Source organism: Rhagoletis zephyria, unplaced genomic scaffold, assembly GCF_001687245.7.
Source record: "Rhagoletis zephyria isolate East Lansing unplaced genomic scaffold, Rhagoletis_zephyria_1.1 Rzeph_scaffold_00020, whole genome shotgun sequence".
Lineage (NCBI taxonomy): Eukaryota > Metazoa > Arthropoda > Insecta > Diptera > Tephritidae > Rhagoletis > Rhagoletis zephyria.
The window spans coordinates 322,655-341,987 of record NW_016157104.1 but is presented as its reverse complement, the minus strand read 5'-3'; the positions used below and the strand labels follow the sequence as shown (position 1 = coordinate 341,987).

General features: G+C 33.3%; 1 protein-coding gene across 6 annotated transcripts in view; it reads right to left on the bottom strand.

Annotated features, from left to right (window-relative positions):
* Window positions 1-1,057: 1,057 nt before the first annotated feature.
* ics (ras suppressor protein 1) overlaps window positions 1,058-19,333 on the bottom strand; it is a 36,347-nt gene continuing 18,071 nt past the window's right edge. For 3 of the 6 annotated variants that reach the window (XM_017614791.1, XM_017614785.1, XM_017614770.1), the window contains exons 2-3: window positions 1,815-2,436; window positions 1,062-1,737 (exon numbers count right to left, since the gene is read on the bottom strand). In XM_017614791.1, coding sequence (XP_017470280.1) covers window positions 1,650-1,737; window positions 1,815-2,431 — 705 coding nt within the window. In that variant the 5' untranslated portion in view covers window positions 2,432-2,436 and the 3' untranslated portion in view covers window positions 1,062-1,649. Of the gene's footprint in view, window positions 1,738-1,814; window positions 2,437-4,180; window positions 4,213-19,333 lie in introns of those variants that run through there. The other 3 variants (XM_017614778.1, XM_017614759.1, XM_017614750.1) reach the window with 3 other exon arrangements.

Below are 19,333 nucleotides of genomic sequence, written 5' to 3'. Positions count from 1 at the left end.
TTGAGTCATAGGTAAAAAGGTAATTTCTCCGTTTTTCGAAGTTAGCCTCCGAAATCGAGATATGGGCCTTCGAAGTTCGAAATTGGACCTTTGGTAAAAAATTATTTTATTTAAACGACGAATTTGAAGTTTACTTTCAAAATTTTTAATTAGAAGCCGGTTTCTCTCTTTGCGCCAGGAAACAAACTTTATTCTTAAGATCCTCTCATACTGTAAAAAAAGTACCACTTTTTAAGGAGTTCATCTATATTTCCTCATGGCCTAAATAATTTTTCAACTACACAAAAACTGTGAAAGACTAAGAATTCGCTAAAAAGAGTATCTAACTCTATGCCTTATATGCCAAACTATTTTACAGAGTCAGTAAATTTAGAAAAAGGAGTTGTAAGTTATAGGCAAAAGCCATTCGAATATTGAAATGTATTGTTATTAAACTGAACGTTATTTTCGAGGTAACTAACAACACTCGACAAAAATTTAAGCCTTCTTTTTAAATAATTTAAGCTCCATCATATTATCGCAACTGGTAAGTAACGCCCCGGCGATATGCCCATAAAACGATTGATCTTTTTGTTGTATTAATTTCTTGGGCATATCAAACATTATCTAAAACATGTCAACTATAATTAAATTATATTCTTCTTATTTTTTACAGTACAGTTTAAGGAAGTTCCAACGTTATGTAAAAACCTTAAGAAAATACTAAAGTATTTTGTTTGAATAGAAAATTTAGTACAAATCAGTAAAAATTTTGAAAAATCAGGACATTAGCGTACTGATTGAATAAATGAATAAAATCAGTACAAGGGTTGAAAAATCAGTACTGTACTCATATAATCAGTACGTCTGGCAACCGTACCGTTGGTGATAGCAAAGGAAGAGGAAGGCCTCCACTGCGTTTGAAAACCATGTACAGACGAACTAATTGGCCTCGTTTTCTAAATTGTCTAAAATCCTAAATGGTTAGCAGAAGAACAAGAAACGACTGGCGTGCTTTGTTGAACTCGGTCAAAATCGCTTGTGCGGTTATAGGGCCAATGAAGAACAAAAACAGGAATACTTAACTAAAAAGTATACAATTCTAAATTTATTTATTCTTTCCTAAGTAGGAATATAGCGCATGTAAAATCTCAGAAAATCGTAACATTTGTACAATTTTTGGTTCAGCTTATCTCCAGGCATTCCATTGTGCATTGGCATATTAAATAACAAAATTACAATTTTTTTGCATAAATAATTTAAAAATACGTTACTTACGATTCCATAGAACCTATAAACACGGATTTTTTGTTGTGGTTTCAAAATAATTTAATATTCACTTAAGATTAGTAGTACAAAAGAATATATGTGTGTTGAATGTAAGTATGCATGTCAAAGTTTATACAAAGAGAAAAATTCATACAATTACAAAGCACCAAAGGCCGGTTACGCAATGTCTGGTTAACGCTAACTACAGCTTAAACACCGTTTCCGACATTATCGACTCCCTGGCGATCACGTCGATAAAATAGTTTAACCTGCAGTTAGGGTTAACCAGACATTGAGTTACCGGCCCTAATTGTTAATACAATTAAAAAGCATTCAATTTGCTTGCATTAAGCTTGGCTCAGAAAGGCACATCGCTTTGGCAAATTTGAGGGTGAGTCAGCTCATGCGCGTATGCGGGACGCCTTCTTGCTTTTATCAGCCTTTGGTGGTGGCGGTCCACGGTCACTTTTTATGTGGCGATTATAGAGTCTGAAGAGAAAAAAAACAAATAAAAAATACATATGTAAGCTCAACACTCACATCACGCTATAATAAATTTAACTCACATTTTGTACGTCTCAGTTTTTATATACTCGATGACGTGACTAATGCCCAGCAAATATTGCTCCTGTATCGGCACCACCCATGGATTTTCCTCCATCTTCATCACCGACTTGCTGCCCAACAAATCGAGATTACCCACTTCGGGTGGCAAAACCTGGAGGCGGTTGTTTTGTATGTGCAGCTCCCGCAGACGAGTCAACTCGCCAATTTCACGCGGCAAATCGAGCAAATCATTGTCACGTAATCCGAGTATTTGCAAATTTTTTAAATTTCCCAATTCTTTTGGGATATGCTCGAAATCATTGTCGCCCAAGTAGAGTGCTCGAAGTGTTTCGATCATGAAGAAGTTACCGGGCAGCACGTTTTCATTGAGATTATTGTAGGAGAGGTCGAGCACCTCCAATACCGGAAATGCACCGAATCCACGTGGCAGGCTATCTAAACGATTCAGCGAAACATTCAGGATACGCAGTTTAGGCATTGATGAAAGCGAAACTGGCAGTTCACGTAAACCATTGTTGGATAGATTTAATATCTCCAAGTTGAGCAGGTTGGCTATACCCGGACTGATCATGGTTATCTTGTTATGACTCAAAGTGAGCCGTGTGATGTAGGACATGTTGACTGTAAAAAATAAACAATTTTAGTTTGTTGTATACATAAATACATGCGTTCTGCAATTGAATATAGGGTTGAAATTATACAAAATACTCTCAAGAAGGTTCTCTTTTTTCTCTATATTTTTCGTGTGTTTAGTTTGTTCTTTCTGAGGTAAGTAAGTTAAGTTTATAAGAGTGATTGTTACTATTATTACTATATTGCTGTAATTGCTAAGTAGTATTTGTACAGATGCTTAGGTCTATAGTAGGATATCCTCAGCTTATTCGCAGTGAATTGAAGAATGAAAATTGAAGAGAGTTTAGTCGCATTTACATATTTCAGAGCAATGAACAGGAAATGTTTCAACATAATATGATCCACTTTTTCAAATTGTTATTGAGTTCTTAGCATCTTTTAGTTATCGCCCTTTCTAGTGCCGTCTATGGTCAATTTGCAGAACATCGGAATATAGTATTTACAGGCTAACCTAATATTCGCGGCTTGCGTTTTGGTACGCATGCCGTCGAATTTGTTTTTTTGCGTCACCCGAAATTGACTTGCATGCGTTTGCATTTGATTTCATTGAGCGAAACGTCAAATCAAAATGTCACGCAGAACAAAAATTGGAAATTGAGTTAGCTTCATACGCACGCCGTTCAATTTCGGTTGGTCCCATACAAGTTGTATGTGCATGAGAAATTTTTGACAGTAAATTGGCGGCGTGCGTGAATATTAGGTTAGCCTGTTAAACTGTGCATCTGTGCATTTTCAGTCTCTCTCAAAATTCAAAGGTGATAGAAGATATGTCAATCTGATCTATCGATTCATTGCCATTACGACTTTCAAGTAGCAACTGAGCCAGCCCGATACTCTTCAGAGCCTGCCCTGATCGCTAGAGAGTACCTATCCAAGAATATATTTTTTTAACGTATCCATACATATATGTACGTATGTATGGACGTACATATACTATGTACATCGCAAGAAGATTTTTCGTAGATGGCGTAGTGCATACACGCTGGAGTTATACAGCTATGCTTTAATCGATCACTCTTTGAAGTTCTCCAACATCTTATTGTTGCTGTTTTACTCTTTCGGCTTTGAGGATAGTTGGCATGGCATATTTATGGCATTCATTCTAGAGGTTGCATCAAATCAAGTAGGATAAGTCGTAAGAGTCAAGTTTTGTTGGCTTCCTGACCAATACATACGATAGAGGCTTGTGGCCGGCACTTATGATGAACTTAATTTCCTCCAGAATGTGGCGAACAAATTTTATAGCCAACAGTTCCCTGTCATATGTGCTGTACTTCACGTGACTGCTTCATTCGAAACACACTACGATGATCAATCATGGTTTGTGGTTTGAAGAATGATAAGCTTCAAATCAGTTTGAGTTTGTTATCTCTCAGAGCTCAGAAAATGAGTTCGAACTGCTGAAGAAAATCCTCATTGGTCGTAGAGGTGACTATGAGATGATCAATGAAACAGCCGATGAAGGTAAACCCGCAGAAAATGTCGTCCAGAAGAAAATAATTTTTTTCTTGTTGATGTATATACAGAAAGTGAAATATGTACATATTTGCAAAATTTGTTAGACATTATGGGAACTTGTCGATTAATCAATAAATAGCTCCGAAATTACTAAGCTGCAGATCTCAAAAAAACTTGGCTTCATCTCAAAAATGGTTCTAATTTTTTATACTACTTAAACAAAGTGCAGTTTAATATTAAAAAAAAAGTATTTACTTAATAAAAAAAACCAAACCTTCTTTTTGGTTTTTTGTGTTTCCGACAGGGTAAGAGTATGATGTATTGTGGAACGATTTTCCGTCATCCCTTGTCAAATTTGGTTTGGAGACAAACCGGTTTCGGCGTTGTGCCATCTTCATATCCATATTTAACGAATCTTTAAATCAACAAATAATTTTTTCCTGATTAGGATAGGAATAGGATTAAAGTAATTGGCACGTAGTCATGGGCGAAATAAAGTCCACTGAAAAGTTAGTTGCAGTTATTTTGTACAGGCATCCCATTGGTAGAGCGCTTCGGGTGTACGAATTTGTTGTAACATCATTAGTTGAAGACTTGCTCTAGCTGCTAGTCTCTTAAAATTTCTTCCAATAACGTCGTAAGCAGATTTCCCATGTGAACTTGCAACATAGCTCAATTCTCCATTTCCTTGAAGGAATTTTCATTATTTCAGGCCTTTAGTAAAGTTAATATGATTTATTCGTATTGTTTTTGCTTTTTACACACCTTTCCTCTTTCAAAAATATACAATTTCATAAAATTTCAATGTCTATTTATCATATCCAAACCAATAAGTAGCTTATTACGCCCATTTGGGTACTTAAAGTTGACATTATAGACAATGTTTTTATGTAAAAAGAAAAAATTTTTAAAAATGCTATAATCAAAAAAAAAATAAAAATAAAATGTTTGCTTAATTTAATTTTGTTTTTTATACGTTGCACATTAATGTAAAAAATGTACAGTTAAAGCCCATAATAAGACGGAATAAATACATTTTAGTTTCATTAAGTTGCGTTAAAAGGTTTCCAATATACAGCACTTTAAAGAAAGGTATGTATGACATTTTATTAGAATTTAAGTCCCGTGTAAATAGGCAACCCTACGTCATATCGGCAAAATATGCTGAACCTATATTCATTTCACCTAGACCTTCAAACCGCGGTGACAATGAAATGTGTTATAACACATGCGAAATTGGACTTTTGACCAGAAATTCGGCCAAATTTCGAATATTTAGTGCAAACAGAAAAAAAATTAAAATTGTAAGCCTTTGAGGGTAACCCTAAATTACATTACTGTCACAATAGATAGTTGACTAAAGGCTTGTTCGTTTGCTCGCCCTGCTGTGAGAGCCACTTTCAGAGAGAAATTTTTGTTTCTCACTAGCCCGAGATCGTGTGCGTGTATGTGTACGCGTGCGCGTGCATAGAGAAAACTTATTTCGTTTAAGAATTTAACGAAGAAATGAATGCATGAGAACTTCTCTAGGAATTTCATTTGATATTATACATATGTGTGAAGTACATGATATATAACGGGTGATTTTTTTGAGGTTAGGATTTTCATGCATTAGTATTTGACAGATCACGTGGGATTTCAGACATGGTGTCAAAGAGAAAGATGCTCAGTATGCTTTGACATTTCATCATGAATAGACTTACTAACGAGCAACGCTTGCAAATCATTGAATTTTATTACCAAAATCAGTGTTCGGTTCGAAATGTGTTTCGCAAACCCAATTGCTGCGAACGGCGACGAATCGACATTTCACGGTCTTCAGCAACACTCTCAGAAACAGACGCAATATTCTCTTCTGTACGCACTGTACGCATTCGTGTGGTTGGTTTAATGTCCAATAAAGTAAACTGAGTGCGAAACTTGGTCACAATCGCATTAATTGTTTGCTCACTTGGTCGATTATGTAGACCATAAATCGGACGTAAAGCGAACCGAACACTGATTTTGGTAATAAAATTCAATGATTTGCAAGCGTTGCTCGTTAGTAAGTCTATTCATGATGAAATGTCAAAGCATACTGAGCATCTTTCTCTTTGACACCATGTCTGAAATCCCACGTGATCTGTCAAATACTAATGCATGAAAATCCTAACCTCAAAAAAATCACCCGTTATATGATATGTGATATACATGATATATAATATACACATACATTCATTATGTAAATAAAGACGCCTAAACGTATACCACAAATCTGTTTCTTTTCGTGTTGTATCTTTCAATCAAAGAAAGAAATAATGTTGCAAAACTCATAAATTTCAACGGACAATATCTCAGGGTTTAAACAAGATATCTCGTTGAGTTAAACAGCATTATCAAGGGGAAATATTTTAATTTCAAATGATTTATTAAATTTTCTAAAAAAAGCGAACTATTATTTTATTTTCGTTTTCACATGTTTAGGCTAAAATATCTCGAAAACCTGAGCCAATCGAGCAAAACTGATTCTTTGGATAAGTGTAAGCTGATCCCAGGGTCTAAAAAATGTCGGCCTGTGTAACCGAACAACCAAACTGGTTTTCTTAGCGCTAATTTTGAATCAAGAATTCGGCCTATTACATATGTATGTACATATATCTAAATTATATTCAATCCAAACGAAAGTATGTACATGTGTACATTAGGGTGTTTTATATTTAGGCGATATTTTTTTGTCTGGCCTCCTAAAAATCTGATACTTAATAGAAAATAAAAAAATATGCCGTTTCAAAAAAATTTCAAGTGCATCACAGGCTTAGTTAGCTCTTTTAAAAATTCGATTTCTCATATAATTAACACGGGAATTTTTTTTCGGTTTTAAAATTTTTTCTAGGCAAAAAAGAGTGTACAATTTTTATAGAGCATGAAATTCGCATCAAAAAGGTTCTCTGAGCAAATGCCGTCCGACCAACAGTTTTTGAGCTATACAGCTGGAAATATAAATGTTAATAATAATTTACATACATAAATGTCTTTTAAGACGATATTTATTATTCTAACATTTTAAATTAACTTATAGTAAATACTAATTTCATTTCTGAGTCTGTGACAACATTAATGTTTACTTCTAAGCATCCGGAAATAGGGATGTTTCGATACAAGTAAATACGAGTATGTACTCGATACTTTTGTTTAGATACCAACTGCTTTTTTCACTCGAATCGTTGTTTCGAGACCTTCTTGGTATCGAAAGAAAAGTACTGGTATCGAATGGATTTTTCTATGGAAAATAATTGATTCGTTTTTATGAAAAAAAATTACTTTAAGGAATAGCACCGCCAAAATCTAAAGTGTGGATATATTTTACAAAGTTAGTTATACCACAGCAAAGTGCAAGCAATGATTTGTGGCCGTAAAGTTTTGTGGGAACCTTTCAAAGGTTGAATTTTCTCTCTAAGCGTATTACTTCTAGTGTTACTAATGAACAAATATACATATTGATACCTCAACTGAAAATATTTGAGATAGGGCGTTTTTGAACCGAATTCTGAAATAGGACGTTCCTAAATAGTTTTCTGAGGTGTGACGTTTTCGAACTGGCTGCCGATATAGGTCGATCTTGAAAATTACTTTCGCTTTGTTGCATATAAAAGGATGAACAATTATCGATATAAGTAGGTATCGATACATTCGGTTCACTCATGTAAGTAACTAGTATCGAAATAGCGATTTGAGTAAACTCATTTAAGTAGGTATCGATACTTTTATGATCCGAACGTCCCTATCTATGCATTGCAACAACTTGTAATAAGTATTGTTTATGTTCTTCGTTATAGCGCAGTGGGAAATGTAATGTATGGTAATCGAAAAAATAATCAGTAAGACAACCCTTTTCACATTCGAAAATGCATTTTCGCCCTACGCNCCATTAAATTTTAGTACAATAAAGTGCAAGTTTGATGTTTCTGAAAAACCTTTGATTTTTGATATTTTTTTGCTAGCGGTGCTGTGCATTTTTATGTCGACGTCGTCAAATTAGCGGCCCTCGTTATCGTTAGCGTCAACAGCTGATTTGGCGCTAACGAATATCNTCCTAGGAAAATTGGGGCATTCAATTTTGCATTACCTAGTATCGAGGAATGAATGTGATGTAATATGAGTCTAGAACTCATAGGAATTACGTTACATTATTTATCACGCATGTAATGCATTACTACTTTTCCCACTGGGAGGATGTACTCTGGTTATATTAATATCATCCACGACATGTAAACCTGTCAGAAACAGCGCCAGTGTGGTATAAAATAGAACTACATAGAGAAACTTAAACAAAATAAAACATGGGACTAAAATTTTAATTTTAATAAATTGGAAATTTAAGTTTATAGTATTTATTGATTTAAATTTATATTTATTTATTAAATTTAAAGGTTATTCATGAAATAAAAAATGTAATAATTTCTTAGTATTTATTATAAGTTAATTTCTAATGTAAGAATAATAAATATCGTCCTAAAAGACATTTAACCCTCTACGTGCATTTGTACAATATATTGTACATTTAATTTTTTGTAGCATTGGCATAGCGTGCTACTAAAAACCTTATTAATATTTTTGAAAACAAATTAAACTTTATGAAGTCTTGGACTGTTCTGAATAGTTTACGTAAAATTCAAAATCAAAAGCTTTTCAAAAATATTTTAAGAATTTAATTTAAAAATAGACCATTTTATAAAATTCGAGTGACACGCAAGTGGTGGTAATTTACTGTATAAAAAATACCCAAGAATCAAGTAAACTCACAAAGAAAACCACATAACATGGACATATAAAAAGCATTTGATATATGATGATAAAAATTCTAAAATTAAACTATCTTGATTTTAAATATTTTTCCGGGCGGTTTTTCCGGACACACATGTGAAAAAGTCTTTTCGAAATAACAGCCATTAATTGTTTACATCTGAAAGCCAATTTTATAAAACACAAAATGGAAAATACCCCACAGAAGTTTCAGAAAATGTAGTTATTTGCTAATTTTATTAGCCATATAAGATTAATGAAATCATTGTTTAGAGCTGATTTGTTGATTCCGGCCACGAAACGTGGTTTTTGCGTTCATCCCGCTCTGGGCACATTTTTGACACTTGTGAGAGAGTAACTTATTTTTACGCTCTAATTACCGGAGCAGCCCGGAAAGCGAGTGGAATAAAGCTATCATAAATGCACTCATGTTTCCACTGGCTTTCAAACTGAACTTAAGCATTCCCTAATATTTACTTAGTAAATGTCAATAGAGAGCGATTTCTTCCGGCAAATCCACTCAACCACCAACAACCATACACACACAAACATAGAGACATATACACTGCAGTAACCCTGCAGGGAAACCGCGAACTGGTGAATCAAATTTCTAGTTCCGTACTAGATTTTTATCGGCAAGAACGAACCAGTCCGATAGAAACTGGAACCCAACCAGTTCAAAATCAGCGAAATGTGGTACTTTTAAAAAACTATTTTTTTTCACTTTTTCATTAGAAATCTATATCTAAGGCAACGATTTTAGAACTGGTTCGAAACTATAAAAAAGAGATGCAGAAGGAACTAGATCTTATCAGTCGAATTTCGAATTAGTTCGGAACTATCGAAAAAGGTTTGATTACTTTACATAGATATGTGTTTGGTGGCTGTTTCGTTCAAATACGCTTCCATTCTGCACTTCGCAGATGCTTTTTCATAGCTTCGTGATACAAAACAAAAATTTGTGTTAACATTTTAACATCTTGGTAACTTATGGAATCTAAGCAATAACAGCAAGCACCTTGCAAACTCAGCTACAGCTAAAGGTATNCGAACCGAACACTGATTTTGGTAATAAAATTCAATGATTTGCAAGCGTTGCTCGTTAGTAAGTCTATTCATGATGAAATGTCAAAGCATACTGAGCATCTTTCTCTTTGACACCATGTCTGAAATCCCACGTGATCTGTCAAATACTAATGCATGAAAATCCTAACCTCAAAAAAATCACCCGTTATATGATATGTGATATACATGATATATAATATACACATACATTCATTATGTAAATAAAGACGCCTAAACGTATACCACAAATCTGTTTCTTTTCGTGTTGTATCTTTCAATCAAAGAAAGAAATAATGTTGCAAAACTCATAAATTTCAACGGACAATATCTCAGGGTTTAAACAAGATATCTCGTTGAGTTAAACAGCATTATCAAGGGGAAATATTTTAATTTCAAATGATTTATTAAATTTTCTAAAAAAAGCGAACTATTATTTTATTTTCGTTTTCACATGTTTAGGCTAAAATATCTCGAAAACCTGAGCCAATCGAGCAAAACTGATTCTTTGGATAAGTGTAAGCTGATCCCAGGGTCTAAAAAATGTCGGCCTGTGTAACCGAACAACCAAACTGGTTTTCTTAGCGCTAATTTTGAATCAAGAATTCGGCCTATTACATATGTATGTACATATATCTAAATTATATTCAATCCAAACGAAAGTATGTACATGTGTACATTAGGGTGTTTTATATTTAGGCGATATTTTTTTGTCTGGCCTCCTAAAAATCTGATACTTAATAGAAAATAAAAAAATATGCCGTTTCAAAAAAATTTCAAGTGCATCACAGGCTTAGTTAGCTCTTTTAAAAATTCGATTTCTCATATAATTAACACGGGAATTTTTTTTCGGTTTTAAAATTTTTTCTAGGCAAAAAAGAGTGTACAATTTTTATAGAGCATGAAATTCGCATCAAAAAGGTTCTCTGAGCAAATGCCGTCCGACCAACAGTTTTTGAGCTATACAGCTGGAAATATAAATGTTAATAATAATTTACATACATAAATGTCTTTTAAGACGATATTTATTATTCTAACATTTTAAATTAACTTATAGTAAATACTAATTTCATTTCTGAGTCTGTGACAACATTAATGTTTACTTCTAAGCATCCGGAAATAGGGATGTTTCGATACAAGTAAATACGAGTATGTACTCGATACTTTTGTTTAGATACCAACTGCTTTTTTCACTCGAATCGTTGTTTCGAGACCTTCTTGGTATCGAAAGAAAAGTACTGGTATCGAATGGATTTTTCTATGGAAAATAATTGATTCGTTTTTATGAAAAAAAATTACTTTAAGGAATAGCACCGCCAAAATCTAAAGTGTGGATATATTTTACAAAGTTAGTTATACCACAGCAAAGTGCAAGCAATGATTTGTGGCCGTAAAGTTTTGTGGGAACCTTTCAAAGGTTGAATTTTCTCTCTAAGCGTATTACTTCTAGTGTTACTAATGAACAAATATACATATTGATACCTCAACTGAAAATATTTGAGATAGGGCGTTTTTGAACCGAATTCTGAAATAGGACGTTCCTAAATAGTTTTCTGAGGTGTGACGTTTTCGAACTGGCTGCCGATATAGGTCGATCTTGAAAATTACTTTCGCTTTGTTGCATATAAAAGGATGAACAATTATCGATATAAGTAGGTATCGATACATTCGGTTCACTCATGTAAGTAACTAGTATCGAAATAGCGATTTGAGTAAACTCATTTAAGTAGGTATCGATACTTTTATGATCCGAACGTCCCTATCTATGCATTGCAACAACTTGTAATAAGTATTGTTTATGTTCTTCGTTATAGCGCAGTGGGAAATGTAATGTATGGTAATCGAAAAAATAATCAGTAAGACAACCCTTTTCACATTCGAAAATGCATTTTCGCCCTACGCCGATGTCCTAGGAAAATTGGGGCATTCAATTTTGCATTACCTAGTATCGAGGAATGAATGTGATGTAATATGAGTCTAGAACTCATAGGAATTACGTTACATTATTTATCACGCATGTAATGCATTACTACTTTTCCCACTGGGAGGATGTACTCTGGTTATATTAATATCATCCACGACATGTAAACCTGTCAGAAACAGCGCCAGTGTGGTATAAAATAGAACTACATAGAGAAACTTAAACAAAATAAAACATGGGACTAAAATTTTAATTTTAATAAATTGGAAATTTAAGTTTATAGTATTTATTGATTTAAATTTATATTTATTTATTAAATTTAAAGGTTATTCATGAAATAAAAAATGTAATAATTTCTTAGTATTTATTATAAGTTAATTTCTAATGTAAGAATAATAAATATCGTCCTAAAAGACATTTAACCCTCTACGTGCATTTGTACAATATATTGTACATTTAATTTTTTGTAGCATTGGCATAGCGTGCTACTAAAAACCTTATTAATATTTTTGAAAACAAATTAAACTTTATGAAGTCTTGGACTGTTCTGAATAGTTTACGTAAAATTCAAAATCAAAAGCTTTTCAAAAATATTTTAAGAATTTAATTTAAAAATAGACCATTTTATAAAATTCGAGTGACACGCAAGTGGTGGTAATTTACTGTATAAAAAATACCCAAGAATCAAGTAAACTCACAAAGAAAACCACATAACATGGACATATAAAAAGCATTTGATATATGATGATAAAAATTCTAAAATTAAACTATCTTGATTTTAAATATTTTTCCGGGCGGTTTTTCCGGACACACATGTGAAAAAGTCTTTTCGAAATAACAGCCATTAATTGTTTACATCTGAAAGCCAATTTTATAAAACACAAAATGGAAAATACCCCACAGAAGTTTCAGAAAATGTAGTTATTTGCTAATTTTATTAGCCATATAAGATTAATGAAATCATTGTTTAGAGCTGATTTGTTGATTCCGGCCACGAAACGTGGTTTTTGCGTTCATCCCGCTCTGGGCACATTTTTGACACTTGTGAGAGAGTAACTTATTTTTACGCTCTAATTACCGGAGCAGCCCGGAAAGCGAGTGGAATAAAGCTATCATAAATGCACTCATGTTTCCACTGGCTTTCAAACTGAACTTAAGCATTCCCTAATATTTACTTAGTAAATGTCAATAGAGAGCGATTTCTTCCGGCAAATCCACTCAACCACCAACAACCATACACACACAAACATAGAGACATATACACTGCAGTAACCCTGCAGGGAAACCGCGAACTGGTGAATCAAATTTCTAGTTCCGTACTAGATTTTTATCGGCAAGAACGAACCAGTCCGATAGAAACTGGAACCCAACCAGTTCAAAATCAGCGAAATGTGGTACTTTTAAAAAACTATTTTTTTTCACTTTTTCATTAGAAATCTATATCTAAGGCAACGATTTTAGAACTGGTTCGAAACTATAAAAAAGAGATGCAGAAGGAACTAGATCTTATCAGTCGAATTTCGAATTAGTTCGGAACTATCGAAAAAGGTTTGATTACTTTACATAGATATGTGTTTGGTGGCTGTTTCGTTCAAATACGCTTCCATTCTGCACTTCGCAGATGCTTTTTCATAGCTTCGTGATACAAAACAAAAATTTGTGTTAACATTTTAACATCTTGGTAACTTATGGAATCTAAGCAATAACAGCAAGCACCTTGCAAACTCAGCTACAGCTAAAGGTATGTAAACGTATATTTATTATAACCATTCAAACAAATTTAGTTTCAAATTCAAAATAATTTAAAATCGCACACACGGAAGAACTGAAAAGATTGAAAAATTATGATACTTGTTTCTTTCGTCTGTCGATTTTAGAACAGGTTCGGAACTATAGAATTTAGGACTGTTCGGAACTATCGAAAAAGGGATGCAGCGGAGGGCAATTGACGCTTCCTAGGACATCGCCATGTTGAATTCGCCAGTTGTTTACATGCAAAAGAGATTTATCGCGAACCAGTACTGGGTCTAAATGTATTAGAAGCTCACCTGTAGTGCGATTCACTAACTTTTAACAATGCGACTTATCGAGTTGTAAGCTAACAATTTTTGTTGTTTGCAGTAACGATATTGGACACAAATCCATTGCATATGACAAGGCACTCCTGTGAGCTCAAAGTGGGCATTTTATGTGGAAGAAAATGCGCAACACCCTCCACAAAAAACATTCTAAAAAATCAACGGTAACTTTTGGCGACTTGAAACTTGCACTTTATTAGACTAAAATTGAATGGGATACAAAACTGCATTCCCGAAAATCTTATAAAGGTTCTCAATAAAAAGTTAGAAAGCTTGGAGTAAATTTTTTTAAGTTTATTCATTTTTGTGAATTTTATGCAAGCTTTGAAACTTTTATTTATGTGGTTTCTGTTGAAATATAGTAGATGGAACTACTAAAAGTAAAATTATTTAAAATAATAAATAAAAGTAGCAAACACCATAATTTTGAATTTTGTTGCCATATTTACACGCAGCTGTAAATAAAAAGTTTACAAAAAACATTTAACATGAAAAAGATTGGTAATATTAAAAAAAAAAAACTGTATGCACATTTTGTACATATTTATTTTAAGGACTGATTTAATTATCATAATGATTAATAAAGACATTTTTTAATATTAACACACATATATGATATTTATATTTTTAATAAACGATGTACACGTATTAAATTGAAAACTTTAATTATTCAATTTCTTTAAATTCAAGGCATATTCAGTTCCTGTAAGATTAAAAAATAGACTTATCACCTTTTAACTTCCAGTTTTCTATATTTGTTTACGCCCTATTGGAAAATTATAACCGGAACACATATAGACAAGTTGTCACAAACTATTTAATTTGTATTACTTGTTTTAATAGTGTATTCTGCACCTAAAACCGTATAAACTCTAGTTTCAAACATTGTGCAACATTTAAACAAAATTCAACAAACTTTCGTAAAACTTCAAGTTTTTTATCAGAATAATAAACAAATTATGTATGCAGTTTTGTAGTCCATTAAATTTTAGTACAATAAAGTGCAAGTTTGATGTTTCTGAAAAACCTTTGATTTTTGATATTTTTTTGCTAGCGGTGCTGTGCATTTTTATGTCGACGTCGTCAAATTAGCGGCCCTCGTTATCGTTAGCGTCAACAGCTGATTTGGCGCTAACGAATATCGTTAGGGAAACGTTTACTGAATAGCTAAATTGTTAAAATTGTCGTTTAGCTGACTTAACAATAACAAGAGTTGTTAATCGCACCACTGTTCAGAACTAGAGATTTTCCCTACAGGGAAAATTTAGAGATTGTCTGGCAAAGCGCTGGTTCCGAACTACATATTTAAGAATTATCTCTGAACTACTGCAAAACAGCTGCAGAGCGGGACAGTTTAAACTTGCGATGTAAATGAACAAATTCTCACTCCTCACTGAGTAGCTCAGCGAGAATACGTCCGACTCAAGCACCATTGGTCGCGAGTTCTAATCTCGGTGGAGGCAGTTGTGAGTTTTCAGATTTGTTAACAAATTTTTTAAATAAAATATGTAACAAACTGTAATCTGTTAAAGGAAAGAAAAAACGAAAAAAATATCCAAAAATGGAATCTTAAAAACGGTTTCTTATAAGAAAAAGCTGTCCAAAATGGAACCGGTTAAAAATGAGTTGCAAAGAAATGCACTGGGCGAGAATTGCCACCGCCAATGACATCGCCGTGTAAAACGGGACCGTTGAAAACATTGCTTGGGTATTGAGCTACAACTGGTACTGTCGGCAAAATGTCTAATACTACGCTAGTTCTGAGCTAGTCAGATTTTCAGCAAGGTACATACATCTGTGGATGTATATGAGTGTGTATTCTCCCATTGTTATGCCATTCGCTGAGAATTGAGTATAACATCTACATATATATGTACAAAGTACATTGTACATACATACATACATATATGTAGTTCAAACAAACAATATAATACGCATATATGTAAATAAATACTCTGCAGAAAAAAATTATCAATTGATTAAAAGTAACCCATTTGTAGTTTTTTTGTGGGATTTCGATGAAATACATAACTTTTAGTTAATTACAAAAATCTTTAAACTAGTTGAAGAGTAATGGGGGAGTCATGAAGACGTAAACGGCAGATTCTTTAAACAAGTTTCTATTAAAATATCCTCATAAAAATTTTGCTTTTAGTACACTTTTTTCCGCACCTCANGAAGTTTCAGAAAATGTAGTTATTTGCTAATTTTATTAGCCATATAAGATTAATGAAATCATTGTTTAGAGCTGATTTGTTGATTCCGGCCACGAAACGTGGTTTTTGCGTTCATCCCGCTCTGGGCACATTTTTGACACTTGTGAGAGAGTAACTTATTTTTACGCTCTAATTACCGGAGCAGCCCGGAAAGCGAGTGGAATAAAGCTATCATAAATGCACTCATGTTTCCACTGGCTTTCAAACTGAACTTAAGCATTCCCTAATATTTACTTAGTAAATGTCAATAGAGAGCGATTTCTTCCGGCAAATCCACTCAACCACCAACAACCATACACACACAAACATAGAGACATATACACTGCAGTAACCCTGCAGGGAAACCGCGAACTGGTGAATCAAATTTCTAGTTCCGTACTAGATTTTTATCGGCAAGAACGAACCAGTCCGATAGAAACTGGAACCCAACCAGTTCAAAATCAGCGAAATGTGGTACTTTTAAAAAACTATTTTTTTTCACTTTTTCATTAGAAATCTATATCTAAGGCAACGATTTTAGAACTGGTTCGAAACTATAAAAAAGAGATGCAGAAGGAACTAGATCTTATCAGTCGAATTTCGAATTAGTTCGGAACTATCGAAAAAGGTTTGATTACTTTACATAGATATGTGTTTGGTGGCTGTTTCGTTCAAATACGCTTCCATTCTGCACTTCGCAGATGCTTTTTCATAGCTTCGTGATACAAAACAAAAATTTGTGTTAACATTTTAACATCTTGGTAACTTATGGAATCTAAGCAATAACAGCAAGCACCTTGCAAACTCAGCTACAGCTAAAGGTATGTAAACGTATATTTATTATAACCATTCAAACAAATTTAGTTTCAAATTCAAAATAATTTAAAATCGCACACACGGAAGAACTGAAAAGATTGAAAAATTATGATACTTGTTTCTTTCGTCTGTCGATTTTAGAACAGGTTCGGAACTATAGAATTTAGGACTGTTCGGAACTATCGAAAAAGGGATGCAGCGGAGGGCAATTGACGCTTCCTAGGACATCGCCATGTTGAATTCGCCAGTTGTTTACATGCAAAAGAGATTTATCGCGAACCAGTACTGGGTCTAAATGTATTAGAAGCTCACCTGTAGTGCGATTCACTAACTTTTAACAATGCGACTTATCGAGTTGTAAGCTAACAATTTTTGTTGTTTGCAGTAACGATATTGGACACAAATCCATTGCATATGACAAGGCACTCCTGTGAGCTCAAAGTGGGCATTTTATGTGGAAGAAAATGCGCAACACCCTCCACAAAAAACATTCTAAAAAATCAACGGTAACTTTTGGCGACTTGAAACTTGCACTTTATTAGACTAAAATTGAATGGGATACAAAACTGCATTCCCGAAAATCTTATAAAGGTTCTCAATAAAAAGTTAGAAAGCTTGGAGTAAATTTTTTTAAGTTTATTCATTTTTGTGAATTTTATGCAAGCTTTGAAACTTTTATTTATGTGGTTTCTGTTGAAATATAGTAGATGGAACTACTAAAAGTAAAATTATTTAAAATAATAAATAAAAGTAGCAAACACCATAATTTTGAATTTTGTTGCCATATTTACACGCAGCTGTAAATAAAAAGTTTACAAAAAACATTTAACATGAAAAAGATTGGTAATATTAAAAAAAAAAAACTGTATGCACATTTTGTACATATTTATTTTAAGGACTGATTTAATTATCATAATGATTAATAAAGACATTTTTTAATATTAACACACATATATGATATTTATATTTTTAATAAACGATGTACACGTATTAAATTGAAAACTTTAATTATTCAATTTCTTTAAATTCAAGGCATATTCAGTTCCTGTAAGATTAAAAAATAGACTTATCACCTTTTAACTTCCAGTTTTCTATATTTGTTTACGCCCTATTGGAAAATTATAACCGGAACACATATAGACAAGTTGTCACAAACTATTTAATTTGTATTACTTGTTTTAATAGTGTATTCTGCACCTAAAACCGTATAAACTCTAGTTTCAAACATTGTGCAACATTTAAACAAAATTCAACAAACTTTCGTAAAACTTCAAGTTTTTTATCAGAATAATAAACAAATTATGTATGCAGTTTTGTAGTCCATTAAATTTTAGTACAATAAAGTGCAAGTTTGATGTTTCTGAAAAACCTTTGATTTTTGATATTTTTTTGCTAGCGGTGCTGTGCATTTTTATGTCGACGTCGTCAAATTAGCGGCCCTCGTTATCGTTAGCGTCAACAGCTGATTTGGCGCTAACGAATATCGTTAGGGAAACGTTTACTGAATAGCTAAATTGTTAAAATTGTCGTTTAGCTGACTTAACAATAACAAGAGTTGTTAATCGCACCACTGTTCAGAACTAGAGATTTTCCCTACAGGGAAAATTTAGAGATTGTCTGGCAAAGCGCTGGTTCCGAACTACATATTTAAGAATTATCTCTGAACTACTGCAAAACAGCTGCAGAGCGGGACAGTTTAAACTTGCGATGTAAATGAACAAATTCTCACTCCTCACTGAGTAGCTCAGCGAGAATACGTCCGACTCAAGCACCATTGGTCGCGAGTTCTAATCTCGGTGGAGGCAGTTGTGAGTTTTCAGATTTGTTAACAAATTTTTTAAATAAAATATGTAACAAACTGTAATCTGTTAAAGGAAAGAAAAAACGAAAAAAATATCCAAAAATGGAATCTTAAAAACGGTTTCTTATAAGAAAAAGCTGTCCAAAATGGAACCGGTTAAAAATGAGTTGCAAAGAAATGCACTGGGCGAGAATTGCCACCGCCAATGACATCGCCGTGTAAAACGGGACCGTTGAAAACATTGCTTGGGTATTGAGCTACAACTGGTACTGTCGGCAAAATGTCTAATACTACGCTAGTTCTGAGCTAGTCAGATTTTCAGCAAGGTACATACATCTGTGGATGTATATGAGTGTGTATTCTCCCATTGTTATGCCATTCGCTGAGAATTGAGTATAACATCTACATATATATGTACAAAGTACATTGTACATACATACATACATATATGTAGTTCAAACAAACAATATAATACGCATATATGTAAATAAATACTCTGCAGAAAAAAATTATCAATTGATTAAAAGTAACCCATTTGTAGTTTTTTTGTGGGATTTCGATGAAATACATAACTTTTAGTTAATTACAAAAATCTTTAAACTAGTTGAAGAGTAATGGGGGAGTCATGAAGACGTAAACGGCAGATTCTTTAAACAAGTTTCTATTAAAATATCCTCATAAAAATTTTGCTTTTAGTACACTTTTTTCCGCACCTCACAAATACTTTTTAACCGACTTCCAAAAAAGGAGGAGGTTATCAGTTCGTCGGAAT